Source organism: Papaver somniferum, chromosome 2 (assembly GCF_003573695.1).
Source record: "Papaver somniferum cultivar HN1 chromosome 2, ASM357369v1, whole genome shotgun sequence".
Taxonomy (NCBI): domain Eukaryota; kingdom Viridiplantae; phylum Streptophyta; class Magnoliopsida; order Ranunculales; family Papaveraceae; genus Papaver; species Papaver somniferum.
The window spans coordinates 39881114-39909104 of NC_039359.1; the positions used below are offsets into that span (position 1 = coordinate 39881114).

At 38.4% G+C, this 27991-nt stretch overlaps 2 protein-coding genes across 2 annotated transcripts; one reads left to right on the top strand and one right to left on the bottom strand.

Moving 5' to 3' along the window:
• Nucleotides 1-236: 236 nt before the first annotated feature.
• On the top strand, nucleotides 237-18358 carry LOC113347424. Its single transcript, XM_026591073.1, has 27 exons — nucleotides 237-374; nucleotides 498-539; nucleotides 900-1090; nucleotides 1185-3407; nucleotides 4200-4275; nucleotides 4396-4518; nucleotides 4818-5037; nucleotides 5119-5586; nucleotides 5662-5847; nucleotides 5997-6290; nucleotides 6990-7637; nucleotides 8379-8778; nucleotides 8910-9052; nucleotides 9696-9866; nucleotides 10602-10808; nucleotides 11178-11744; nucleotides 11828-11887; nucleotides 12152-12486; nucleotides 12642-13065; nucleotides 13229-13696; nucleotides 14346-14462; nucleotides 14629-14750; nucleotides 14942-15704; nucleotides 15865-16119; nucleotides 16205-16387; nucleotides 16634-16972; nucleotides 17067-18358. Exons 3-27 carry the CDS (start codon nucleotides 907-909, stop codon nucleotides 17814-17816), a joined length of 9726 nt encoding a protein of 3241 aa, XP_026446858.1. The 5' UTR covers nucleotides 237-374; nucleotides 498-539; nucleotides 900-906; the 3' UTR covers nucleotides 17817-18358.
• Nucleotides 18359-18679: 321 nt separating this feature from the next.
• Nucleotides 18680-20811, bottom strand: LOC113347425 (glucan endo-1,3-beta-glucosidase 8-like). Its single transcript, XM_026591074.1, has 2 exons — nucleotides 20304-20811; nucleotides 18680-19956 (listed from the first exon to the last, which is right to left on the bottom strand). The coding sequence occupies exons 1-2, from the start codon at nucleotides 20660-20662 to the stop codon at nucleotides 18852-18854; spliced, it is 1464 nt and encodes a 487-aa protein (XP_026446859.1). The 5' UTR covers nucleotides 20663-20811; the 3' UTR covers nucleotides 18680-18851.
• Between the last annotated feature and the right edge of the window lie 7180 nt (nucleotides 20812-27991).

A 27991-nucleotide genomic window follows, 5' to 3' on the forward strand; every position in this document is an offset into this window, starting at 1 on the left:
AGTGCTGAGTCATTTGTGATTTGAATGTTGCTTGTAGCTTTCGGATTGTAGGTGATCAGTTCAGTTCTAGTCTAGAGTAATTTGAAATTACCGGAATCCCAGTGATAGCAATTATCCATTTACAACTCATATCACGTGCGTATCACGTGATTACCTTCCTTAGAGAGAGTTTCAAGATGAGATTCACAAACTAATCTTCTCCGTGGCATTTTTAGTAATTTTGCAATTATATTATGTTTTCTTTTCTCTAGAGACAGAAAATACAAAACAAACAAATTGATTCATTCAAAAAGAAACAGACAAAAAAGAAAAAGAAAACGAAGAACAAAGAAATTAAATTCAGGGAGAAATTCTCGATGAAGATTTTCAGAGATGTGCGTTCCTCACACCCAACTAAATTATTGAAGTCAAAATGTTTTCTAGGGTTTTATAATTCTTCAATTTACTTGTACTTTGGTTATAATTCCTCACTAATTGATCTTCGATCTGATGTCCAGGTTTGGACAGTGTGGATTATTTGATTAGTTTTCAGAATTAAGGTATGCAATTTTAAGCGACTTCTTGTTTTTCGTTAAGTTCAGTTTTATTCGTTAGAAAACACAATGAGTTGAAAACTTAGCTTATTAGGGTATATTGATTTGGATATGAGCTCATGGGAACTTTATATACTGATTTCTGAACTATATGTCAGAGAAGTGTTATATAATGTTAAATTTCTGGAAAATACAAGAGAAACCCTTTCCTGTGGCAGAAATAGAAAATTGGAAGAAATGAGTGTCAATTTGTGTTTGATTTCAAGATGTTTCTCAGTGCTTAGAACTTCACGATCAGATCTCTTACGTTAGTAATAACGGCAAAAACCATTGTCACTTAAGATTTCAGTTTGGTTATGTGCGCAGGATCAAAATGGCGTTCTCTTGTGTCAATGGAGCTGTGGATGGCCCTGCAGTATTGCAGGTGTCCAAGTGGAGTCCATACGAAACTCAACTGAACCTTTCAGAATTTTCTGGAGCTTTTATATCTCCAACTAGGGAGCTGCTGTTATTACTTTCATATCAATGTGAAGCTTTATTGATTCCTTTGATCACTGGTAACTTTATTTAAAGCTATGCATTGTACTTTTCTTGTCGTTTCTGATTCTGGCAATGGAATTTACAATTAATTTAATTATTTTTCGTTCGTAGGGGAGTCTAGGGATACAGATGACCTGGGTAGGTGTTATCCGGAAACTCACCACGAGTCAAGTGATGAGAATTTACAGTCTTCAGGTTTGGTGGATTCTATTCAGTCAGATTCGTTGGATGATATCCCAAGTACTTCTGGAGCTGTAGAAGATGATTATGATGGTGGAAAAAACACATTTTCAAGATCTAAGTGTTATCCTGTTCTTTCTGGTGTCAAATCACTGGCTTGGGGGCACTGCGGGGATGGCTACAATCAGCACAAAAGAGCTGCTTTTAAAGAACTTCTATTTGTGTCTGATGATCATGGCATCACTGTTCATGCTTTTCGTTACCTTGGTAAAACCCATGAAGAAACAAAACAATCGCCAGAGTGCGTGGATGGAAATGGGAGGTGGGAGAAATGGGGCCATTCTGCCACTTCAGTTGATAAAAGTTGTTATACTCAGGCAACCGAGGATAGTGGCTCGTGTCGAGTAAATGGGAATGTTGGATCCGAACAAAGATCAAATGATTCCCCTGGTGTATTCATTAGCAATGACTCCTCTATAGAAAATTCTACATCAAAGATATGGTTTTGTAACGAAGTTGAAACTATTGAATCTGGGAGCAAAATGTCGACAAAGTTCCCTGCAAGTCCATCGTTTCCTTGTTCAGCAGAAGTTGTTTCATTTAGCATTTCTAGTAGCATTTCGGTATTTTTGGGCTTCCTCTCTCGTTCCGGTACTGCTTCAGATATGAAGCAACAACAGGGTGATGGAACACTACTGCAAGGTTTAGCTGCTGATTCGGGTAACTCAAATTCAAGTTTTATAAACCAAGATGTCAACTACGATGAATTCAAATGCTTAAGGATATTCTCGAGCACGTCAAGTCGCTTAATTGGTTTTGTCATGGCGCTAGAAGGTCCTGTCTTGGGCAGCGCTAGTGAAGAAAACGAAGTGAGATTTAGCAAGGTCTTAGTTGTGGTTACTACAATTCACCAGTGGGGAATACAATGGGTTACCACACTGAACCTTCATGATACGTCACTGAGTCAGGGTCTAGTATCTGAGTGGACTGATTTTCAGTTTTCTGATAAAGGCGTTGTTTGTCTCAATGCGTCTGGTCTAATCTTCATTTATTGTGCAACGACAGGCAAACTTGTAGAATGTCTTGATGTTTTGCAAGTTTGTGGAATCAACTCAAAACAAAAGCTGCTGAGGGAAAGAAAAGCGACCGCTGGGGGTGGAGATGTGAGGCATAGAAATGCTGATAGGAAAAACGACCTAGATGATAAAATTAATGGTAATGCAGGTTACCGAAGTGAAGATCATTCCCGCTCTAAGAGAAATTTTAAAAAATTGATGGTTTCTTTGAGTTCTTCACTTTTGGCGGTTGGTGATGAATATGGTGTTATCTATCTAATCTATCCAGGCGATTATGCATCAAAAAAAAGTTATTCTGCTAACAAGTTGCTCCCACACTATGGGCACTCTGGGCTCGATGTCTTTGTTCGTTGGGAGATTGGAGGTTCTGACATAGGCCATCATAAGAGTTTACATAACGTATCCTTGAGCAACGATAGATTCAACAAAGAAGATGGAAAGTCTTTGGAAAACCAAAAGTGTCACCTCCAACATAATGGGGGCAATTATAGTTACTATTCGAGTGGTTTTTCTGCTGCTTCACAAAATAAAGATCAGGGAATTTCGAGTTCTATAGTATCATCAAACCCAGTACGCAGGATATTTCTACCTAGAAGTGGACGTAGTAAAGATGATACCATTTGTTTTTCTCCCCTTGGAATCACACGACTCAGCAAGACTTGGGATGTAAATGGCGGAAAGGGCTTTTACATTATTCATACACATATGCAGGTAGATTCAACAATCCACGAGGACAATGTGTTGGCTTCTCCTTTCCCAAGGCGTGGCCCTCTGGATACAGAAGGAGTGTTTGTTGGTGAAGCTCTTGGATGCTGTTTCCAAGGTTGTTTGTATTTGGTAACAGAAAATGGTCTCTTTGTTGTTCTTCCCTCAGTTTCAGTCGCAACAACTGGTAATCCAGTAGAATCGGTTTGTTATTGGCGGCCCAGTACCTTTAATTGCACTGGGGATCAGAGTGAAAAAGATTTTGGGACCAAGAAACTCAAAGAACTCTGGCCACCTTGGAAAGTAGAAGTTCTGGATAGAGTTCTTCTGTATGAAGGCCCTGAAGAGGCAGATCTCTTATGTTTGAAAAACGGTATTACTTGTTCCAAATTTGATGTTAATTATTCAATCATAACTACTTTGTTTATTTTAAAGTTCAGCGTTTTCTTGATCTTTCACGTTTTGTTCTGAAACTTACATGAGGAAACTTGTGAAAGATGGTTAAACTATAGAATGTCTTCACATATGAATGTGAACACATGATTTGGCATTGTGCATATGTGTCACGCATGAATGTGAGTTCATCAACACCAAATCCACATACAAGGCAACTAAACTATAGAATCATATGCACAGAAATTATTGGTCAAGGTGGTTAGAAACTTGTGAAAGATGTATAACTATTTAGGACAAGAGATTTTTTTTATGTTCAATTGTAAGACTTTTTGGTTAAAGGAGTGCAAACGGTTTAGAGTAATCTGACATTGTCTTTCTTTATCATCATCAGCAAATCTGCCGTAGGATATTCTGGGTGTAGAGAGATTATTTGTGTTAACTGAATTCTCATTGAAGTCCTTGGTGTGATTGAGGTTTCAACTCTTTGTGTTTGTCTTGTACCAAACTACTTCCTTCAGGATTTGTGTGTCCTATATTTTATCCTACCCAATTAGTCTGCTTTTTGATCTATGCAACGAGGTAGGTGTACGGTACCTGAGTTTCTAGTAATTGGTCTCTCTCCAAGTCCATATTTTTGTCACTACTGTGATTTTTGTTTTGGTTTTTAGCTATGCTATTTAGCATTTTCTCATAATTGATACACGCTTTTGATACGATGAAATGAATGTTCAGTATATTGCTAATTTGCAGATTGTGAATGTCATATCAGGGTGGGACTTGAAAGTTGCTCGGTTGCGTCGATTGCAGTTGGCTTTGGACTACTTGAAAGCTGATGAAATACAACAGTAAGTTACCATGCTGTACCACTACATCTTGTTATAATTTGTCGCTCAATATATAAAAGTCTTACTGATGATTTAAATCACTTGCTAAGTGTTTGTTTTTTATATTTCGTTTGGAAACAGATCTCTGGAAATGCTTGTCGATGTTAATATGGCTGAAGAAGGCATCCTTAGATTGCTCTTTTCTGCCATTTATCAGATATTCTGTAGAGCTGGGAATGATAATGAGGTTGCTCTTGCGTCAAGGTACGTCATGCATGTTCCCATGTATTTGTCATATTTTTAGTTTGTGTGGTTCATTAACGCTCATCCTTACCTTCTTAATGTTAAGCTCATAGTTCATCTATATAGTTATGCTCCTGGCTTTCAGGTTGTATTTACTCGGCATTGGGGATAATTTTCGAAAATGTATAATATGTATATGGAGATATGTGGCCAACGTGAAACAAATAAATCTTAAACTATCCATTTTCTGCATTGAGGTTGAATATGTGAGAATCATTTTCTCATCTTTCATTTTATTGATGCTTAGTTGTATCTCGCAGACTTCTGTCTTTAGCAGCAAGCTTTGCAACCAAAATGGTGCGGAAATACGGGCTACTCCAGCATAAGAAAGAGAAATTTCAGGTCCAGATTGTTTTAAATGAAGCACAAAGTCAAATAAACAATTCGAGGAGGCTCCACGAGATGGCTCACTTTCTAGAGGTTATCAGGAGTCTGCAGTGTAAACTTGGTGCACGTTACAGAATACCGGGTCAAGGATTGGTATGGCTCACTAATACAGATAAGTCTTTCCCCGTGTAAGTTTCAACATGGGTTGAACTTTTCTTTTTGTTTTTGTTACAGGTGGATAGAAATTCATTGCTGGATGACTCTCATCCTCAAAGTTCTAGTCTTGTTATTGTACCTTCGGAGCTACGAAACCCACTGGAACAGGCCTTACCTGCATCTGAGTTGGCATTTGAGGACACTGAAAAACTCGCTTTGGCTCCTGTTGAACCCTTCTCGATTCCGCCTACTTCTGACTCGGACACGTCCAATGCATTATCTGTTGTTGCAACGAAAGACGAGATTCAGGGGAGACTATTGATTCCCTTGGAAAATCCGAAGGATATGATTGCACGCTGGAAGATAGATAATATGGATCTGAAGGCCATTGTCAAGGATGCTTTGCACTCAGGTCGTCTCCCTTTAGCAGTGCTTCAACTACATCTGCAAAATTTCAAAGATTTAGTTACTGAGAAAGAACCTCAAGACACTTTTAATGAAGTCCGTGATGTTGCAAGAGCTATTGCTTATGAACTGCTTTTGAAGGTAACATATTAGTGATTCTGTAAACGAATGTGAATCTGTTATATAGTTTGTGCACTGATTGCGTGTGATCAATAGGGAGAGACTTCACTTGCTGTAGCAACATTGCAAAGGCTCGGAGAGGACATTGAGGTTAGCCTCAAACAATTGTTGTTTGGTACTGTTAGAAGATCTCTTCGAATGCAAATTGCAGAAGAGTTGAAAAGATATGGGTACCTTGGACCACATGAGTGGAAAATGTTGGAGAGGATAGCTCTTATTGAGGTTTGTTAACTTTTCTCCTTGGGGTTTCTGTTCTTTCTTATGTGCCTTTCATCTTATGCCTTGCAATCATCTTTGGTTAATCTTATTTTCACATCTCTTTGGGTATTGGTTCTCTATTGAGTAACACTTGGTTGTTTTCTTTGCCAAAGAGGTTATATCCGAGCAGCAGTTTCTGGAGAACCTTTCACGGTCGTCAAAAAGAACCTGGAGATGCTCCATCCAGTTTGACTTTGCTAGAAAACAAGTTGCACATGATGTGCTTGTTGTCAGTAAACGACTGTAAAATTGAATGTGGCGAGATCGATGGAGTTGTGATAGGTCCTTGGGCAAGTATAAGTGAAAGCTGTGTGTTTCCTGTGGTTGATGAAGATACAACACATGCTGGATACTGGGCTGGTGCAGCCTTGTGGTCTGACGCCTGGGATCAAAGAGCCATAGATCGTGTAAGTTGTATTTTGTACTGCATTTTTAACCCGATCAAATATACACATCATCATTTTAAAACATGAGCTTGAATAACGTTGGTCCAATTAAGATAAATGGTTGGAATAATATTGGACTCAAAAACTTTCACACGTGAAATCTTTTTGTGTTTTTGCAATTAACCAGAGTTAGGAAAACAGAGGAGATCGCTGAGACCTCTGACAAGCTGAAGTGTTTCCTTGGTCCATGCTGGGGCAAAACCTTCATGGGTTCATTGGGCATTCTCATCAAATAGATATTAGCTTGGGCATGGGTTTGTCACCACGTGTTGTGACCTTTTTAACATATATAACTTCCCAAAGCTATATATACCAAATAAACTGAGTCTGCTTCTGTTAGTGTCATTCAGTTGAAAACAGTCTGATAGCTTCTTCACATGGTTCTGTGGTTTTCCTCGTTGAAATTGCGGTCTCATCTCGTTTGAAAACGTTATGTTGTGCCAGTCTTACTTTTTGAGGTGATTAATAGCTGCACCCTTATCACATGTTCTTGTCTACTGATATTGTATAGGTAGAGTTGCAAGAAATACTTCCCATCAACAATCCATACTTTTAGTTATTTGTATGTATCTGATTATATATTTGTTTCTGTGTATAGCTTCTTGCATTCTGTTTTGGATACTTTTGTATGTACATGAATATGTTTATATTGCTCCACAGATAGTGCTGGATAGGCCTTTGCTTATGGGTGTTCATGTATTATGGGAGTCTCAACTTGAGTACCATATGTGCCATGATGACTGGGAGGAGGTCTATAAGCTCCTGGACATGATTCCTTCAACAGTTTTATCAAATGGAAATCTCCAAATAAATTTGGATGGTCTAGATTCTGCTGAAACAGAGGGGTTCAATATGGTGTCTTCTCATTATGACAAGTATATTTGCTCTCCTGAAGAACTGGATGTTGTGTGTATGACTGTGCCAAATGTTAAAATTCTGAAGTTTCCTGCTAATTATATGTGCTCGGCGTGGTTGAAAGGGCTCTTTGAGCAGGAGCTTGCCAAACGATCAATTTTTTTGAAGGAATATTGGGATGGTACAGAAGAGATTATACCTATTCTGGCTCGCGCAGGCTTCATTACCAAGATATCGAAAACCTTTGTTCTGGATGAATCTATCGAGGATGTACCTGATATTAATTTCTCAAATGTTGGTGGAGAGTTTGACAGACATGCTGCTCAAGCTCTTCATAAACTCGTTATACGCCATTGTGCTCAACATGACTTATCAAATCTTCTGGACCTTTACCTTGATCACCATAAGTTGGTTCTAGATAATGATTCTCTTATATCGTTACAAGATGCTGCAGTAAGTTCCCTAGAATCCAGTGTGTTTATTTTTACAAGTGCACTCTAAAAATCCTGTTTCTTTTTCTTTGTTGTTTGATTTCTTCTCGTAAGTTTTTCTTTAAATTTGGTCTCGCTTTTATTGTGGGGTCTAGGTTTAGTTGATTTTCTGGTCAATAACAAACTGATCTGGGTTTTACCAATTCAAACTATAGTTCTCCAAGCAGACACATGAACATTCCTTTCTGTTATTTTGAACATTACAGTATGTCAAGATTTCCTAGTATTCTAAGTTCCACACTAGTTCGCTCTGCAGCCAAAGGTACTTAATTTTACATTATCATGGTCACACCATCTTGTACAACAACAATTATTAGGATAATATCTGTCATATTTCTGTGGCAGAGAGATCGAGCAATAAGGGGTTCACTTAGAACCATCTTTGTTGACTCTCTCTCTCTCTTTCTTTAAAAAAAAAAAATTATCTATGGAGTCCGTTACGTAAACACTCGGTTCAATTTAGTTTTGGTTTTGGCGTCAAAAGGTTGTTGTCAGTTTTGAGTTTGTGGAAGCTAGTACAAGAACTTATCTGCTTGTTCATGGGTTTATGACGACAGTGTCTGATATATAATGTTTTCCTTTTGCTCTTCCTTTTATTTATTTGTGGTAAGTGTGCTTGGCATATGATTTGGAGAGCATTCTTTAGCATTTACGATTTTAGTGTTGATTTCTGCTTTATGTACTAATGCATGAAACTTTCCAGGGAGACTGTGAATGGGCAAAGTGGTTGTTGCTCTCTAGGGTTAAAGGACGTGAATATGATACATCCTTATGTAATGCCCGAGCCATTATATCAAAAAATGTAGTTCTTGGTAGCAAAATCAGTGTCTTAGACATGGAAGAAGTAATACGTACGGTTGATGACATGGCAGAAGGAGGAGGAGAAATGGCTGCTTTAGCAACCCTAATGTATGCTCCTTCTCCAATACATAAGTGCTTGTTCAGTGGAAGTGTAAAAAGGCGTTTTAGCTCCTCAGCACAGTGTACATTGGAGAATCTGAGACCTGCTCTTCAACGCTTCCCTACACTTTGGCGTACTCTTATTGCGGCTTGCTTTGGGCATGATGCAAATGGCATTTCTTTGGTTCCTGATGCAAAAAGTGGTCAGTTTTTTTCCTTAAATCTTGTTCGCTTTCTAGTTCAATTGGCATCTGCAGTATTCATATTGTCTAAAGTTTTGGGCGAAAGTACTTTCTTTACAAAACAAGCACAAATGTGATCTTTCAATTGGCAGTATTTGGCAACTCAGCTTTGTCAGACTATTTAAATTGGCGTGAAAGCATCTTCTCTTCTGCTGGGCATGATACTTCATTGCTTCAAATGCTTCCATGCTGGTTTTCGAAGGGCATTAGGAGATTGATACAACTTTTTGTGCAGGTCATTTTTTCTTTCTTGCACCTCTAGTTTGTTCTTTTGTCTTGTAGTGCTGTTGTGAATATAATGTTTCAGGTCGCTTAAATAACTGAAGAACTTACTTGTAAAAAACGATGAGTGAAATAACCGAGGCTCATTAAGTTGGAGCATCTCGCCAGAGCAAATCTCACCTCAATTTCACATTAAGTGAGATATAATCTTGTCCTTGACACTCACAGGAATGAAGAGGTCAAGGAAGGTTTGAGGAAATCGTGTCTAACTCAAAGCTCAGCTTTTACTCAGGAACATACATTCATAGTAATTTTATTAAGTGAATGGCATGTTATGCAGAAAGTATACCCTCTATAAACAGATCAAAAAACTATTCGACGCCTGTGACACACTAACACATTTTTTAACTAAAGCTGTAGTAGTTTCACACTCACTTCATCAAACTACTTTGGAATAATTTAGTGAAATTGTTAAAATGTCTTGGAAAAATACTGTTGGATCATATCTGCCCAGATGGTTCAGTAAACTGATTCAAGCAGTTTTCTACTGTTACAATATATAGTTTTTCTTGTTCCAGGATTACCTTTTTAGGGCAATGTCAGTTTGTCATCATCCTTCCTGACAGGTTTTGTTCCCATTTTTTCTGAAAATTCAGGGACCTTTTGGGTGGCAATCCTTAGCAGGGGTACCTACAGGTGAATCATTTCTGCATAGAGACATAAGTTATTTCATTAATGCTCATGAAAATGGTGAGGTTAGTGCAATGTCTTGGGAAGTGGCTATCCAGAAAAGTGTCGAGAAAGAGCTATTTGCTTCTTCATTGGAGGTTTGGCCCTGCTCTTAAATCATACTATGTTTGTATGTTCATAATCACGTTGAGCGAAAGAAGTTCTTTATTTTTATTTATTTTAATCTTATATATATATATATATATATATATATATATATACTGTGTAGTACCGTTTTTGTCTACTTCCATTTAAGGGTAACCTTTCCTTCTGTATTTTGTACTTTGACATCCTATGTATTTTGTACTTGACATCCTATGTTATATGATGGCTTGTCGTGAACTTCTATTACAATAGCAGTATTACCAAATACATCTCATAAGGCGTAACAGACAACTTATGTCATATTAGCCGTAGCAGGTGTGAGTCCTCCATTGTGGTAATACTATTTTAGAAAGGTTCTAGGGTCTCCTCTCCCTACTATCAACTAGTGGCTTTAAATTTTCACGCTAGTACCCTCGTTGACTTCGGCTTGACTAATGCTTAAACCCATATTTTGACTAGCATTTCCAAATTCAACTCTTTTCACTAGGGAGTGGGCTTCCATTTTATGCTAACTCAGTAGTGGTCATCTTTGATCCTCGTTTTCATTCAGTGTAGGATTGTATTAGTACTATTATTAGCAGTCTGTAATTTATGATTTAAAGATGCTTGAACTAATTTAAGTTCGAAATTGACTGATTTTCTTGTTGTTGATTGTAGTAACAAATTTTGTCGGAATTTAGGAGATGATGTTATGATGCAGTTGTCTAATTTAGTTCGATGTTATACAGGAGACAACATTTGGGGTGGAGCACTACTTGCATCGGGGACGTGCTCTTGGGGCTTTCAACCATCTTCTAGGCCTACGAGTTCAGATGTTGAATGAAAACAGCCATAAAAAGCAGTCCGGCGCTTCATCTGGACAAGCAAATATTCAGTCTGATGTGCAAATGCTTCTTGCACCTGTGACTCAAAATGAAGAGTCTCTTCTTTCAACTGTATGAACAAAATCATCTCATTTTTTGGATTCAGTAAATGCTATGCTTATCCGTATTGTAGATCTCAACTAAGGTTCCCTAAACATCTTAACCACGTCTGCCACTGCTTTGGCATGGCAGTTTAACATTATTCTAGTTGGACTATTGGTATAGACCAGAAGTTTTGATAGTATTTGAAAAAACCTATGGAAAATAGTTCCATTTGCATCCTGATTCATCATTGAGTGCAGAGAGTTATTTGTGATGACTGACACCAGGTGACTGGAATCGGGCATTACTGATAATGAAGGTGCTTGAAATTTTAGTTCTATAAATTGTTTAAAGTTCTCCAAAAGTTTCATCTTTGTTTTTCATGTTTTCCTATTTTAGGTAATGCCACTTGCTATTTCGCACTTTGAGGATTCCGTGTTGGTTGCTTCGTGTGCTTTCCTTTTGGAGCTTTGTGGCTTATCTGCAAGCATGCTTCGCATAGATGTTGCTGCCTTACGAAGAATTTCTTCTTTCTACAAGTCCAGTGAGTATAATGAGCATTTTCAGCACTTTTCGCCGAAGGGTTCAGCATTTCATGCTGCCCCTCGTGAAGGTGATATTACAGTTTCTCTAGCTCAGGCTCTGGCAGATGATTACATGCACTGTGACAGTAGCGGTACGGCTGATCAAGGAGAGATTTCTAATATTGGAGTTACAGCCAGTAAGCGTTCTTCACGGGGTGTACTTGCCGTTCTACAACACTTGGAAAAGGCAAGTGTCCCATTGATGGCTGAAGGGGAGATTTGTGGATCTTGGTTATTAAGTGGCAGTGGAGATGGAGCTGAGTTTAGGTCTCAACAAAAAGCTGCAAGCCAGCACTGGAGTTTAGTTACAGCTTTCTGCCAGATGCATCAGATTCCTCTAAGCACAAAATATCTTTCTGTACTAGCAAAAGACAATGATTGGGTACCCCCGTTCTCCTTTTGCTTGATATTCTCCGTTCTTATTTTACTTTTAATGTTGTTGACATTGAGTTTGATTATTTTTAGGTCGGGTTTCTGACTGAAGCTCAAGTTGTGGGGCACCCGTTTGATGCAACTATCCAAGTGGTAAGTTCTGTATCCTGCATAGCTGCCTAAAAATTTCTTATAGTCAAACCCAAATTTATGTGTATGCGAACACTGAATTGTTACTTTTCAAGATATTATAACTCTGTGTGAATTGCATGCCACAGATTAAGGTTAATCCCGATTCATAAGTTCATACTTTAGCAAGACAACAATGCTGAAATAGTTGCAGAATTCCTTTACGGAATTTGTTAGTTGCAGATACATTTGTTCTCTGTTCTAACTGATTCATATGCAATGTTTCAGGCATCTAAAGACTTTAGTGATCCACGCCTGAAGATACACATATTAACTGTTCTGAGAAGCATGTATTCTACTAGAAAGAAACCCGTGTCTTCACCAAATACAGCTCCTAGGGGAAAAACAAATGAGATTTCCATGTCAAGTGAAAACAATGGGATGGTTCCTGTGGAACTTTTTGGTCTTCTTGCAGAATGTGAGAAACAGAAAAGTCCTGGTGAGGCTCTGCTCTTAAGAGCAAAAGACATGCGTTGGTCTTTACTGGCGATGATTGCGTCCTGCTTCTCCGATGTCTCTCCTCTTTCATGCTTAACAGTATGGCTGGAGATTACAGCAGCAAGGTTAGCATCAATCTTTCTGCATATATCTGTATTTTGTAGCATATAATTTCTCTGAAGAATTGGAAACTGATTATATCTATATCCACTCATTTATTTTCCTTAGATTCATCAACATTTGTTGGTCGTAGGTCTCACTCGAGAAGTTTTCCTTGCAGGGAAACGTCATCCATTAAGGTGAATGATATTGCCTCTCAAATCGCAAATAATGTTGGAGCGGCTGTGGAAGCTACCAATTTGTCACCAGGTGGTAATAAAGACCTTACATTTCATTACAATAGGAAAAACGCGAAACGAAGATGCCTGATAGAGTCGTTATCGGCTGTTGCTGCATCAAATGACTCTGGTAATCCTGGCGTTGTCAAGAAATCTGTTTCTACAGAACTCTCTCCTGAAGATGAAGATAAAAGAGAACTAGATGATGAAGATATCAAGGTTTTAAGTGATCCCGACGAAGGACTCACCTCTTTATCCAAGATGGTTTCAGTTCTTTGTGAGCAACGCCTTTTTCTTCCTCTATTGCGGGCTTTCGAAACGTTTCTTCCATCTTGTTCTCTCCTACCGTTTATTCGTGCTCTTCAGGTTTGTGATTAGGTTCAGAAGTTTGTTACATAATGCTCTCTTTAGCACTAACATGATAGGGAAGTATAATTTTTAAAGTTCACTTTCAGTATGTTCTTTCATATGTCTTTGTTGTTTCTTTCTGATGTCCGAAAAGTTTGGTTATTTCTGATGCTGGTCTTAGACATTTTCACAAATGCGGCTATCTGAAGCATCTGCACATTTGGCATCATTTTCGGCTAGAATCAAGGAAGAGCCTTTCCATGCAAGGGCAAACATAGGAAGAGAAGGGCAGGTGGGAGCTCCATGGATAAGCTCAACAGCTGTTACAGCTGCAGATGCGATGCTTTCAACTTGCCCCTCTGCATATGAAAAACGCTGCTTATTGCAACTCCTTTCTGCAACTGATTTTGGGGATGGAGGATCTGCTTCGACATACTTTAGGCAACTTCACTGGAAAATCAATTTGGCCGAGCCTGCTTTACGGAAAGAAGATGACTTATACCTTGGCAATGAAACTCTAGACGACGCTTCACTTTTGACAGCACTAGAAAATAACGGACACTGGGAACAAGCACGTAACTGGGCAAGGCAGTTGGAGGCCAGTGGAGGACCATGGAAATCTGCTGCTCATCATGTTACCGAAACTCAGGTAATAGCAATGCATTTAAGTGCAACTCCTTATTATCTTTCTTCACAGTGTAATAATATTTTATGTTGTATCCTTAACTTTCCTGCATTGTTCTTCTTGTAATTGGGATGCGGTTTATAAAGCTTTGTAAAATCATACTGTTAAGCTTCTGGGATACAAGTGTTCGAAAGCTAATGGCAAGCAGATGTGGTGGAGATACACCCTTCAAGAGTAAGATTGGGCAAAATAGTCGTATGTCAACTTCTTTATAGCAATTACTGATGATGAGAGTGACACAACAAAATAGAGGACCAAAATTGAGGTGTAGGTGGAACACTTAAGAGTTGCATGAATAAAGGGGTGGGTTGAGTTGTGGTGATGAGTGGAGGAGATGTAGTATCTGACCCAGAAGTACACAGACATCGTTGGATTTGTTACGGGTTCCTGTTAGGCACAGTAACTCCTCTCTCTTATTGGTTTGATGTTAAGAGGAAATGGCTGTTGACAGTGGATCAGAACTAGTGAACTTCGGAAGTTGTGTATTCAGGTGTCGGGTGATGCTGTGCCAGGGAGATCTTTTTTAGATGCATAGATTTGTGCTCCACTCTTGTTAGATACACGACCCCTTGTGTTATACACTTCGAACTGATTTATTTTTATAACTCTGCAGGCTGAAGCCATGGTAGCAGAGTGGAAGGAGTTCTTATGGGATGTCCCAGAAGAAAGAGCTGCATTATGGGGTCATTGTCAGACTTTGTTCCTAAGATATTCCTTCCCCGCATTACAGGTTATACACATACTGGATTAGAAATCTTAATTGAAATGCTATTAATCATTAGCTTACAGTATTTCCTTGAAATTAATACTTCTTGCTACTTTTCTGCAGAAAATATATTAGCAGTTCCTCGTAGTTGTATGTTTTTTGATATTATACAGTGATATGTTGGTTGCAGGCAGGATTATTTTTCTTAAAGCATGCGGAAGCTGTGGAGAAAGATATTCCAGCAAAAGAATTGCATGAGATGCTACTACTAGCCCTACAATGGTTAAGTGGAACCATGACCCAGTGTAGTCCGTAAGTATTTTTTTCTTGTAATGGCTCAGAGTTTAGATGTAAATCTTGTATGCGCAGTGGCAGGGCCTAAGATATTTCATCTTGATGGAATGTCTGAGTGAAGCACCATTTTTTAAGTTTCATATCACTGAGAAATTCTGCCTCTCATAATTGTTCTTGTTTTCTTAACTGTTATTTATTTGTTAACCCAGAGCATATCCTTTACATCTTCTGCGTGAGATTGAGACTAGAGTATGTCTGTTAGCTGTCGAATCAGAAGCTCAGGCTAAGTGTGAAGGGGATTTTAGTACGCCTATTTCAGGTCAGAACTTTACGAGTGGAAATAGCTCCAGTATCATTGAAAGGACGGCTAGTATCGTTACGAAGATGGATAATCATTTAAGTTCAATGAAGATTAGAGCTACAGAACGACACGATATGAGGGAAAGTAACCAAATACATGTACGCCATCCACAAGCTACTGATCCTACTAGTCCTCCTGCTGCTTTAGGGGGAATGAAAACGAAGCGTAGACCGAAAAGCTATCTTCCATCTAGAAGATCCCACGTGGAATCTATAGAAAAGAATAACGATCTTGATGATAGTATTAATTCCCCCAGCAATTCCAGGAGTAGCGCCGAACAATCTAAAGGTTTGCCACTTCAAGAAGATGATGTCGGAGTAGAGGCATCTGTTTCCAGGTGGGAGGAGAGAGTTGGACCAGAAGAGTTGGAAAGGGCTGTGCTATCTCTCTTGGAGTTTGGACAAGTGGCAGCTGCTAAACAGCTTCAACATAAGCTCTCTCCGTTGCATGTGCCTGCTGAATTCTTAGTCGTGGATGCTGCGATTAAGGTTGCAACCGTTTCAACTCCTAGCTGCAGTGAAGTGTCTGTGTCAAGGTTGGATGCAGAAGTCCTTTCACTTGTAAAGTCATACAATATATTAGAGGACAACAGTATCTTCGATCCTCTTCAGGTTTGTTCCAGACGCCGTTGATGTTTTTTACTGCGATGCTAATATCATATGCACAGTGTATCTTACCACTGTTTTATTTTACTTTTATTTCTCTTTTGGTTCATACTGTTCTGGTTATTTCATCCTTCGACTGTACTCATTTTTTTATGCATAATTGCAGGTACTGGAAAGTTTAGCTACCAAATGTGCAAAAGATGGTGGGAGTGGATTGTGTAGGAGAATAATAGCAGTTGTAAAAGCTGCCAACGTCTTGGAAATTTCATTTACTGAAGCATTTCGAATAAGGCCACTTGAACTGCTGCAGTTGCTTTCTCTCAAAGCACAAGATTCACTTGAGGAAGCAAAACTCCTAGTGCAGACTCATACCATGCCACCGGCAAGTATTGCGCAAATTCTTGCTGAATCTTTTCTCAAGGTTTGATCTCTCAGCTCTCTCTCACTCTCTGTGTAATAGGGTACCAAATAATAATGTATTGCTAACCCTTTCTGCATTCTTATAGGGTCTATTGGCTGCACACCGTGGAGGATATATGGATTCTCAAAAGGATGAAGGACCTGCTCCTCTTTTGTGGAGACTCTCTGACTTCTTGAAGTGGGCAGAGCTTTGTCCTTTAGAACCAGAAGTTGGCCATGCGTTAATGCGTTTAGTTATTACTGGTCAGGAAATTCCACATGCTTGTGAGGTAATATGTCTTTGAATTTGCTCCTAATTTTTTTCATTCCCTTAATTCTAATTCCCATGATGTTGAACACATCATATGGCATGCTTTCAATTGCTTATTAACTGAAGAAAAGCTAAACTTGATGATGGGTCAATGTGGTCATGCTTTCAATTGCTTATTAACTAAAGAAAAGTTAAAATTCATCGGAAAATTATAAAACAAAGGGGATGGTTCTTTCTGATGCTGATTTTTGTTTTGATATTATAGGTGGAACTTCTGATTCTCTCCCATCACTTCTACAAATCATCTGCTTGTCTAGATGGAGTAGATGTCCTTGTAGCCCTTGCAGCAACCAGGGTGGAATCTTATGTGTCTGAGGGGGATTTTTCATGTCTGGCTCGTCTGGTGACTGGAGTGAGCAATTTCCATGCCCTGAACTTCATTCTTGGAATTCTTATAGAGAATGGTCAGCTGGAGCTTCTTCTTCAGAAGTATTCGGCTGCAGAAACAACAACGGGAACTGCAGAATCAGTCCGAGGGTTTCGATTGGCTGTTCTAACGTCACTGAAGCTTTTCAACCCAAATGATCTCGATGCATTTGCTATGGTTTGTTCATGAACTCCCTTAGTTCCAATTCGATGTGAAAATTGAAGGAAACAACCATAATTTCTAAGATATCCTTTTGTGTCTATCGTTACAGGTATATAATCACTTTAATATGAAGCACGAAACAGCTTCTCTACTCGAGCAACAAGCCATGCACTGTATACGACTGTGGTTCCAACGGTACGACAAAGAGCAAACGGAAGACCTTTTAGAATCAATGCGTTATTTCATTGAGGCTGCACAAGTTCACTCTTCCATTGATGCTGGAAATAAAACCCGCAATGCATGTTCTCAAGCATCCCTAATTTCCCTCCAAATTCGCATGCCTGATTTCTACTGGCTAAACCTATCGGAGACAAATGCTCGTCGAGCTCTTGTAGAGCAATCTCGCTTCCAGGAAGCCTTGATAGTTGCTGAGGCTTATGGATTGAACCAACCAGGTGAGTGGGCCCTGGTACTATGGAACCAAATGCTCAAACCAGACCTGACAGAACAGTTTGTGTCTGAATTTGTTGCTGTGCTGCCTCTCCAGCCATCGATGCTTGTAGAGCTTGCTAGATTTTACAGAGCTGAAGTGGCGGCTCGAGGGGACCAATCACACTTTTCTGTATGGCTTTCACCAGGAGGGTTACCGGCAGAATGGTTAAAGCATTTAGGCCGGTCATTTAGGTGTCTATTGAGGAGGACAAGAGATTTGAGGTTACGTGTTCAACTGGCTACTGCAGCAACTGGGTTCAGTGATGTTTTGGAATCATGCTCAAAGGCATTAGATAAGGTACCAGAAACTGCCGGACCACTTGTCTTAAGGAAGGGACATGGTGGGACCTACCTTCCTCTCATGTGACAAACTGTTCATGGAAATACTGTTAGATGACCTTATGATGTAAAATGAATGCTCCACATCACGTGTAAAGCATCTTTGGGAAAAGACCACTGTCAAAATACTTGGGGATGTGAATTAAAATTCACAAAGAACAGAAAGTTTGGAGAGCTTCAAGAGGTTATTGTCCAAAAAGAGTTCTCATAATGGGAGAAAAAAGATGGGCCAAAAGCAATAGTAGTTGAGCCTCTGTCGGATTAAAAGTTTTGCAGGTTCAAGACAAACTTTCAGATATTTTATACTTTTGGGAGTTTTGACTGATTCTTTGGAGTTCACAGCCCCCATTCTAGTTTTGTCTGTGTATTCTTTCTTTTTTTGTATTTTATACCTGTCGTTCCATTTTCTTTCAGTTTGTTGGCTGCACTTATAAAGAATGCACCCTTCTTTTGTGTGTGCATCTGTGTGTATATGATTTTGTATCAGATGGAAATTTAGCAGCCGGAATTTGTAGAATATTTGAGGGTTATATATGGTTATGCATGAAACACTGTTAATATTTGATTCTACTTCATTCACATAAATATTCTGTGAAATTTTCTTCATGTTCGTCTATACATATAGAGACCGCCGTCTTGGGGATAACGTGGGATCCGCTCAAGGACCTGCCGGTTTAGGTAATATCTAATGCGTTCCCCAACAGGAGAGGTCATTTTCGGAGGAGAAACTATGCGATTTTGGGACCTCCGCTCCCTGGTTGGAACCTCTTAATGGGTCCAAGTGAAATGCTATGGCAATCCTTGCTTACACTATCTGACAGTCATTTTCTCGCTTGGTTTTACTCCAGAATTATTGTGCGGACGGATATTTGTAGATTCACGCAATAGGCATGTGAAAAGCACAACTTGTACCATTTGATCCCAGGACTTCTGATGACCAAAGACCTACCAGAAGGAGGGGCAGTTGTTTTTTTATTTGTTTAATGTACAAAGAGCATAAAAATATTAATAATGTTGATCAAAGAAAAACAAATTTAGAATTAATCTTATCAAAATTTTCAGCCTAATACAGCGCCAAACCGACGAAGAATGATAACAACACCATACTCGTTAAACTCATCAACTGAACCCGTTTTCCGGCGTTCTCTATCTGCACTGGGAATAGACAGCTTCCTGTAGAAGCATTTACGGTTGTAAGCATCCCTGTCCCATGGAAATCACATGCTTGAACATCCTGATCTTGTATTTGGAAATACATATTATAGGCGTAAGATATATTCCCGTAATAATCCAAGTGGTTGCAAGATGATCCGTAGCCTAATGCCGTGCAATCTCCTAATGAGCATGCATAACTCAAGTCGTCCGGCACAGTATCTGTCTTGTTTTGTTCTTTGTTAAAAACACACCATTGTTTAGTCAAATACTGAACTCCTTGAGCTGCTATCAAGTACTTTTCTTGTCCTTGCCCTGTGAGATCCATTGCAAACTTTGGTTTTCCATCGTATCTAAAAATCCCCCAGTGTCGTTCGAAGGGTCCAGGCGCAATACTTTTTTGATCTTCATCGAATAAACTGAAGAGATAAACATCCAAATGACCTGGCCTTAACGGAGTTCCTTTTTTACTGCTTGCCATCTTTTTTAGTAATCCACTATAGAACTTCTTAGCAAGGCCGACAGTTGCAAATTTATTTCCATCCGTTGGCCAACCAATTTCACCTACAACTATCTTCAAATTGGGAACACCAGCTTTGGTTAATGCCCAAACTAGAGTGTCATAATTGGCATCGAAAACGTTAGTGTACTGCACGCCTTTATCGTTGATTGATTTCCCTCCGCCATCAAAAAATGCTAATTCAAAAGGGAAGTTTGGGTTTTGGTAGAGACTAAGAAATGGGTAGATGTTAACGATGAACGGTGCGTTATTGTCGTGGAGGAATTTAACGATTTGGTGCATAAGATCCTTAATGTCACTCCGGAACTGACCTTCCGAGGGTGTATCGTTTGCAGATTCGTAGACATCTGCATTCTGAGGGATACTAGCTTTGATCTTGTCACCATAACCGTGCTCGTTAAGAGCTCTCTGGATGTTCTGTAATGCTGGGAATGTTGTTTTCAAGTTAGAACCGTTATACGCCGATAGGAATGGTTCATTTCCAACAGCAACATACCTACAGATGTTCATTAACCCAAAATGTCAATTTACATTCCAAAAAAAAAAAAAAAACTAACATCTGGCCAATCTCCTTGAATTTTAACACCCAAGGCGAGCTAGGCGCTCGCCTAGCTAATAAAACGGCCCAAGGCGAAAACATGTGAGCAATTATTTATTTTTTCGTGGGCGCCTAACACAACATAGCCAACGGGTTTCGACCTTAGGTCTATTCGTGATAAACGACCCGCCACGGATCACACCATGTAGAAGACAAAATGGCAGTTTCCCTAGCAAAACAGGTCAGTTCGCCAAAATCTAAAACACATTCGGCTGTAATGTAAAGGAATCTGCATTTTCACTTACTTGATGTTGACACCGCCATCCTTGATATGTTGAGAAATGTTTTGTTGGACCCAATCTTTAGCATGATCATATTTGCCAAAATGTGCTAACTTGTCATTAGGAATTGCAACCATAACTTCAATATCAGTCCCAGCAAATGCCTTGACAGTCCAGTTATCTGATTCAAACAATTTGACTTTCTTAATTCCATTAGCTTTTATCATTTCAACAACCGTTGATGGCAACATATGATGCGATGACATTCCTCCCCAATTCACACCCAAACTTATTGTCTCTGCTGCATTGGATGTGGCTGCCGAGACCCATAACACGCAAATGCAGGATAAGAACCCCCACATTAGGGTCTCGGCCTGACCCATGCTGCTATCACACTTCACGTAGAAAAAGAGATAATTTGAGAGAGATCAATCAAAGAGATAAAAGAGAGAAAGAGATAGAATGTAGATTAGAAAATGATTTTTTGAGAGAAGAAATCTGAAGAAGATAGAATATTGTTGGATGAATTAGGATTTGAGGTTTGTTTTCTTTCTCTTGTCGTAAGAAAATGTGTTGGTTGGAATTAAATCTTAACCAAAATTAGAGGAGAAAGGAGTGGATTATTTCTCATCCATGAATTTAACAGATAGACAAAATATAACCAGATGTTTTTTTGGTACCTATTTTGCTGAAAATACCTACTATCATTTTCCGCGTAAATGTAAATGTAATCCTGTCTGTATACAACCAAAGTAATACACACACAACTAATTTTCATTATTATTATCCTGGCGTTTTTAGGGGCCATCCCAAAGGATTTAGGGGTCATCAATTTATACCCAGCCAAAGACTCTAGTTAAGGGATACCCTATATGATATTGAAGTTACATAAATGCCCTTCTGGTAAAACTGTATAAAAACCAAATCAAAAAAAATTCTACTCATTTCAACTCTTCTTCTTCCAGTTTCATATTATCTTCCGATTGTGGAAGAATTTTTTTTTTTTCCTCGTTCAACCGAAACATCGCCGCGAATCGTAAAATCAAAACATCGTCGATTCGATTATAAAACAATGGATAAGAGAAATGAAACCCACAGACCTAGAACCAAAAATGTTGCTCGGGGTATCGATCCAAACATTGGAATTTTAGCATGAAATAAAGAAATTCTTGCTGCAAATGAAGAAGAACGCGAAGAACGCGAAGAAGAAGTACCCGGCAATGTAGTCAGTGGTGGCGATTCCGAGACTCAAACACTTCGTCAACTTCAAATGGGCCCAATTAGGTAAGAATCTATCATTTTTGGGGTTTATTTCGATTTAATTCTTCGAATCGAGAAAAAAAATTTCTAGGGTTTTCGGTTATCTATCCAGATTCGGACGATATGCATGCTCATTTACTTCCGAATGTAGTCGTGTTCTTCATTTTTCAAGAACATCGACAGTATTCGGGAGAAAGATTTGATGATTATCTGCCGAATATTGGTGGCCATATCTTCCTGGATACAAACTGCTAATAATCGGTAGTTTAATGAATTTTTTGGCTACCGAATATATTTAAGTAGACACAAAGTATTCGGAAGAACACTCACTACCGAATGTATATATTGAAAAAATCTCAAAATTTCTGATATAGGAAAAATCCCATTTTGGGGCCAGTATTTATTCGGAAGACAATATAATGTTTTATACCTCCGATTGTGTAGGATAAAATTTTAGAGTTTCTGAACTCCAGTTGATGAATATTCGGTTGTAAACATGTTTAGTTATATTCCGATTGTTTTTCATTCGGAAAAAATATGTGTCTTCTTACTTCCGAATTTGTACATTCGGGTTATAGATGTGCACTTTGTCTTCCGATTGTGTAGGATGAAAAATTTACAGCTTCTGAACTCCAATTGATGTATATTCGGTTGCAAATATGTTTAGTTAGCTTCCGATTGTTTTGTATTCGGGAACAATATGTGTCTTCTTACGTCTGAATGTGTACATTCGGGTTATATTTCCATACTTTGTCTTCCGATTGTATAGTTTGTAAATATTGTTCCTTTCTTTATTGTTTAGACAAAGTCGAGAAGGGAGGAAGAAAGTGACAGCTAGTACTAGGAGGGAAAGGAGTGCCAAAGATAATTCAGGTGCTCAACAAAGCGAACAAGAACAAAGCAGTCAACAAGGAGTGCAACCAACTGTTGAACAACAAGGCAGTGAACAAGGGGTGCGACCAAGTGTTGAACAAGCCGCTCAACAAAGTGCAGGACCAAGTGTTGAACCAGTTGATCCAGTGGCAAGAGTAGAAGAAGAAGGACAACCAAGTGGTACCCAAAAAGCCAAAAAAGGAAAAGATGTTGTAAGGAAGGATATTGCTAAGAAAGCATCACATCTTGTCCCTCAGCACTTGAAGAAGAAGGGTATTCCAGCAGGCACAATCCTTGGACTACCAGCGGATGGAGGAAAATTGATATTTGGATACAAAGACTCATGGGCCAGAGAAATATATGAAACCGAGGTAATAAAATTATTATTTTTTATTAATGTATTGTCTATGTGTTATATCGTAATACTTGTATTAATGATTTTTTTATGTACTTTAATAGGATCATCAAGATGCGGTCCGTCTACTCAAACCTACCGCCGCACCAACAAAAATGCTTGCGTGGCCTTTATCCGGTGAATGTGAAAGGTTCAAGACAATTGTTGCCAACTCGGGGTTAGCTAATGCCACCGAGAATTCATTGTTGGAACATGATCGTGTGGCCATATCGGCGTTCGTGGAGAGAATGTATCCTGAGACCGATACTTTCCATATGCCGCCGATAATTTCAAAATTTGAAAAGTATCAGTTTTTCCCAAATTCTGATTTTTGGGCCATCGTACAATCGGAACTTTACAAAAAAAATTATCCTCCGAATATTACAAGTTCAAAACAAACCACGCCATGGATCTAGGTGGTTCCAAGGGCCAATATAGAAGGTTAGACAACCCATATTCGGAAGTTTGGGTAACTGTTTAACTTCCGATTATTTCAATTTCAAAATTTGAAAAGTATCAGTTTTTCCCAAATTCTGATTTTTGGGCCATCGTACAATTGGAACTTTACAAAAAAATTTATCCTCCGAATATTACAAGTTCAAAACAAACCACGCCATGGCTCTAGGTGGTTCCAAGGGCCAATATAGAAGGTTAGACAGCCCATATTCGGAAGTTTGGGTAACTGTTTAACTTCCGATTATTTCAATTTCAAAATTTGAAAAGTATCAGTTTTTCCCAAATTCTGATTTTTGGGCCATCGTACAATCGGAACTTTACAAAAAAATTTATCCTCCGAATATTACAAGTTCAAAACAAACCACGCCATGGCTCTAGGTGGTTCCAAGGGCCAATATAGAAGGTTAGACAACCCATATTCGGAAGTTTGGGTAACTGTTTAACTTCCGATTATTTCAATTTCAAAATTTGAAAAGTATCAGTTTTTCCCAAATTCTAATTTTTGGGCCATCGTACAATCGGAACTTTACAAAAAAATTTATCCTCTGAATATTACAAGTTCAAAACAAACCACGCCATGGCTCTAGGTGGTTCCAAGGGCCAATATAGAAGGTTAGACAGCCCATATTCGGAAGTTTGGGTAACTGTTTAACTTCCGATTATTTCAATTTCAAAATTTGAAAAGTATCAGTTTTTCCCAAATTCTGATTTTTGGGCCATCGTACATTCGGAACTTTACAAAAAAAATTTATCCTTCGAATATTACAAGTTCAAAACAAACCACGCCATGGATCTAGGTGGTTCCAAGGGCCAATATAGAAGGTTAGACAGCCCATATTCGGAAGTTTGGGTAACTGTTTAACTTCCGATTAATTCAATTTCAAAATTTGAAAAGTATCAGTTTTTCCCAAATTCTGATTTTTGGGCCATCGTACAATCGGAACTTTACAAAAAAATTTATCCTCTGAATATTACAAGTTCAAAACAAACCACGCCATGGCTCTAGGTGGTTCCAAGGGCCAATATAGAAGGTTAGACAGCCCATATTCGGAAGTTTGGGTAACTGTTTAACTTCTGATTATTTCAATTTCAAAATTTGAAAAGTATCAGTTTTTCCCAAATTCTGATTTTTGGGCCATCGTACAATCGGAACTTTACAAAAAAATTTATCCTCCGAATATTACAAGTTCAAAACAAACCACGCCATGGCTCTAGGTGGTTCCAAGGGCCAATATAGAAGGTTAGACAGCCCATATTCGGAAGTTTGGGTAACTGTTTAACTTCCGATTATTTCAATTTCAAAATTTGAAAAGTATCAGTTTTCGATTATTCTAACCGAATATTACAATCGGAACCAAACAACACCATAATCGGAAAGAAAGTTGACTCATAACATAACCGAATATTACAATCGGTAGTTTGTTTAACAAAACAATCTACCGATTTCGTATAATCGGCTAGTTTTTATATTAATAATACTCCGATTACATCCATTACATAAAATTCAAACGGCCTTAACCTTACAATTTCGTCAAAAGCACCTAAATCCATACTCCTAATTGACCATAAAAGTATTAAAACAGATCATAACTTCCAGTGACCATAGAAATTGTCCCTCTTGATTTTGTAGCATCCTTCATGTTCAAATCGTTTCCCGTAGAGGTACACATACCGGCGATCCGCAAGATTTCTCTGAAATTACGAATGAGTAACAAGTTAGTACTAACTTTTGTTAATGTGAGTTGGAGTTACAGAGATACTTACTCGTTTTTCATACGTCCACTAAGGAAAAGCGTTCCTAACAAACCGTTCCTCATCTTCAAGTTTGTCAATCTCCTTATCGAGCGCATTCTTTCTCATCTTAATGTCATTGGATGATCTTCGAATTCGATTACCATCTAAGGCCTCAAATACCATTAAGATACGATTCCATATCTGCTCTTCGGATTCCGATTTGTGGAGCTTGTGAACACGATTATGAGTAGTTACCACAACCCACGCTCTATAAATAGCACAATCTTCTTCTTCGGCAAAAGCAATATCCATGTTTTTTGTTATGAAAATTAAAACTGAAGAGAGGAAAGAGTTTGGTGCAATTGGGGTGATAGATATGAGTTTCTTCATATAGGTTTAGGGTCCAACGACTCTTTTTGTTTTTCCCAAAAACTCCAACGGCTAATTTGACGAAAGTTGAATGTGGAGAAACCAATAATCGGTAGGTATTGGATTTAGCATATCTACCGATTATGGTAGCTTTCAAAATTTTAATTTGCGGCAACTTATAATCGGTAGGTTTTGTAATATATTTAACTCCCGATTAACGCTGAATCCAAAACACGAACCAAGAAATACTGCACCGACTACAATCGGAAGTCTGGGAAATATTTTGGCTTCCGTTTGCATTCGGAGGGTAACAATGTTATCATATCCTCCGAATATATAAGGGTAATTTCGCCATTACGAATTACGCGAGATAAGGGCTGGCTACATTTTCCCTTTGGATGACCTTTTTTGTTTTATTGTTGGCCCCTAAATCCTTTTGAGTGGCCCCTAAAAACGCGAGGATTATTATCTCACATCATCAAATCTTTAATAATAATATCTCATTCGGTCATTTAACGGGTTATCTACACGCGTTTGCTACGGGTCAGGTCTTATTCATGAGTCATGCTGTGAATGTTATATCAAAGATTAGTTTGTATCACAAGAAAACACATAAGAAATATATGTATTTTTATTTTTTTTCTTTGCTTATATTTTTATAATTACATCCCTTTATTTAAGAATCCTATTATTGGGGCTTGAACTTTTTGGAATTTGGGGGCTTTATATGCTATCTAACATTCTTAGGGGAATAAGGGGGACCTAATTCTTATGAAAAGTCAAATATACCTTTGACCACTATTATACCTAAAATCAAAACTAAATTAAATTTCTAAACCAAAATTAATTCACCTAACCTTTTTTCTTTTTCTTCTCAGAATCAAACAAAATCTTGAATTTTTTGTTTTATCAAATCTCCATCGATTTTTAAAAATGTTAATTAATATGACAAGATCATGACGATTTGGATTATCATAGACTTGTTATGATGCTATTGTTTATGAAGGTGTTGAACCACAAATTGAAGATTAGGTGAATGAATCTTTCCAAACACATTTAAATCCTGCGGAATGCTAAGGATTCAAAAACTCACTATTTATTTTGCCTTTAAATTGGTTTAACAGGTAAGATTGAAGAATTTAGGGTTTAGAAAAACTGGTTCTGGGAGAATGACGCATAGGAGTGCTTTTCGACCTAGCCGTAAATGTGTAGAAACGGTTGGGACTCAAAGAACTCCCAACCGTAGAATAACTATCACGGTTGGGACTTTTCTAACCGTTAATTGTTTTGTATATGTAGAAAACAAGGAATTTTTTTCCAAATTATCGACTGGGAATTCCTAACCGTAACCGTAGTTTCCCAGCCGTGAAGTTTTGTGTCGGTTGGGTTGGAAAGTTTTCCTTTTTTTTTTTTGCTTAATCATGAATTTTATTACTAAACTGATTTCAATTTACAGTTACAGAAAGCCCAGACCCAGGAAAAGCAAAAATAGAAGCCACTACAAGAAAATTGGCCATCAGCGACGAATCTCGTTGTCGCAGAATATCCTGATTTCGTCGCTAATCATTTTTACCGACCAAATTTTTTTGTCGGCCAAATCGTCGGTCATAGTGCGTCGCAGAATGTAAACATCGACTAAAAATACAATATCGTCGCTAAATTTTTCACAGCGACCAAAATTGATTTGGTAGCTGAAAAAACAGTTTCACCGACTTGGGAAAAAGTTGTCGCAGATTAGAATCTTTTGGCGAAGATGAATTTTCATCGCGGAATAAAAAGATTTTGCTACCAGATTTATTTTGTCGGTAAATAAAATCCTATCGCGACGAAATATGTTGTAGCTAAAGTCGAACTACCAGCGACAGTACATCTTGTCGGGAAACATTTCACTTTAGCGACATCTGAATTTTGCAGCCAAAAGGACCCGCGACCAATTTAAAATGGTCGGAGAATGTAACAATTTGGCGATATAACAAAAATGGTCGTAGAATGTAACAATTTGGCGATACAACAAAAAGTTGTTGTAAAACGATTTTATTTCAGCGACCAGTATTGTTATCGCCAACTACGATTTTTGGCGACAAAAGGAGGACCCAAGGATATAACACCTTGCATTGGTTTAATTTAATAAACTAAAACATTTGAAAGCAACTTAATTGTAACAGGGATTCATTTAACATATTAACTAGAACAACTGTTTACATAAAACATGACAGCAAACATAGAAACAAAAAACATAGAAAGAAAATCTCCAATTTAACAGAGTTCTCTAATACCTACAGAAGCAACGGAAAAACAACCTATAAGATGACGTAACTCATTACTGGGTATTTCTATGCCTTTTGCACGCAACAATACCTCCAATCTTGACCATACACTGCTGTTTTGCTCTAATTTCTCCAAGCGTTCCTTCTGATCTTGAAGTGTTTCAATCACTATGTCCTTTTCCTTCAGCCTTGCGAGCAATTCTTCATTTTCCCGCCTCAATAACTCCGCAGAGGAGGAAGAGTTGTTAGGCTTTGGTCCGTAACCTAGTCCTTTGACATATCCTGATCTGGATCCAAGTACTTGTTCACATATCTGTGCCTTAGTTAGTCGCTCAGATTCTTCTTTGTTAGCCTGTTCC

Coding starts and splice junctions, on each gene's coding strand:
- LOC113347425 (XM_026591074.1), bottom strand. CDS start 20,662: ATGGGTCAGGCCGAGACCCTAATGTGGGGGTTCTTATCCTGCATTTGC. Junction 19,957..20,303: donor GATGGCGGTGTCAACATCAA/GTAAGTGAAAAT, acceptor GAACATCTGTAG/GTATGTTGCTGTTGGAAATG.
- LOC113347424 (XM_026591073.1), top strand. CDS start 907: ATGGCGTTCTCTTGTGTCAATGGAGCTGTGGATGGCCCTGCAGTATTG. Junction 14,463..14,628: donor ATTCCTTCCCCGCATTACAG/GTTATACACATA, acceptor TGTTGGTTGCAG/GCAGGATTATTTTTCTTAAA. Junction 16,388..16,633: donor AAATTCCACATGCTTGTGAG/GTAATATGTCTT, acceptor TTGATATTATAG/GTGGAACTTCTGATTCTCTC.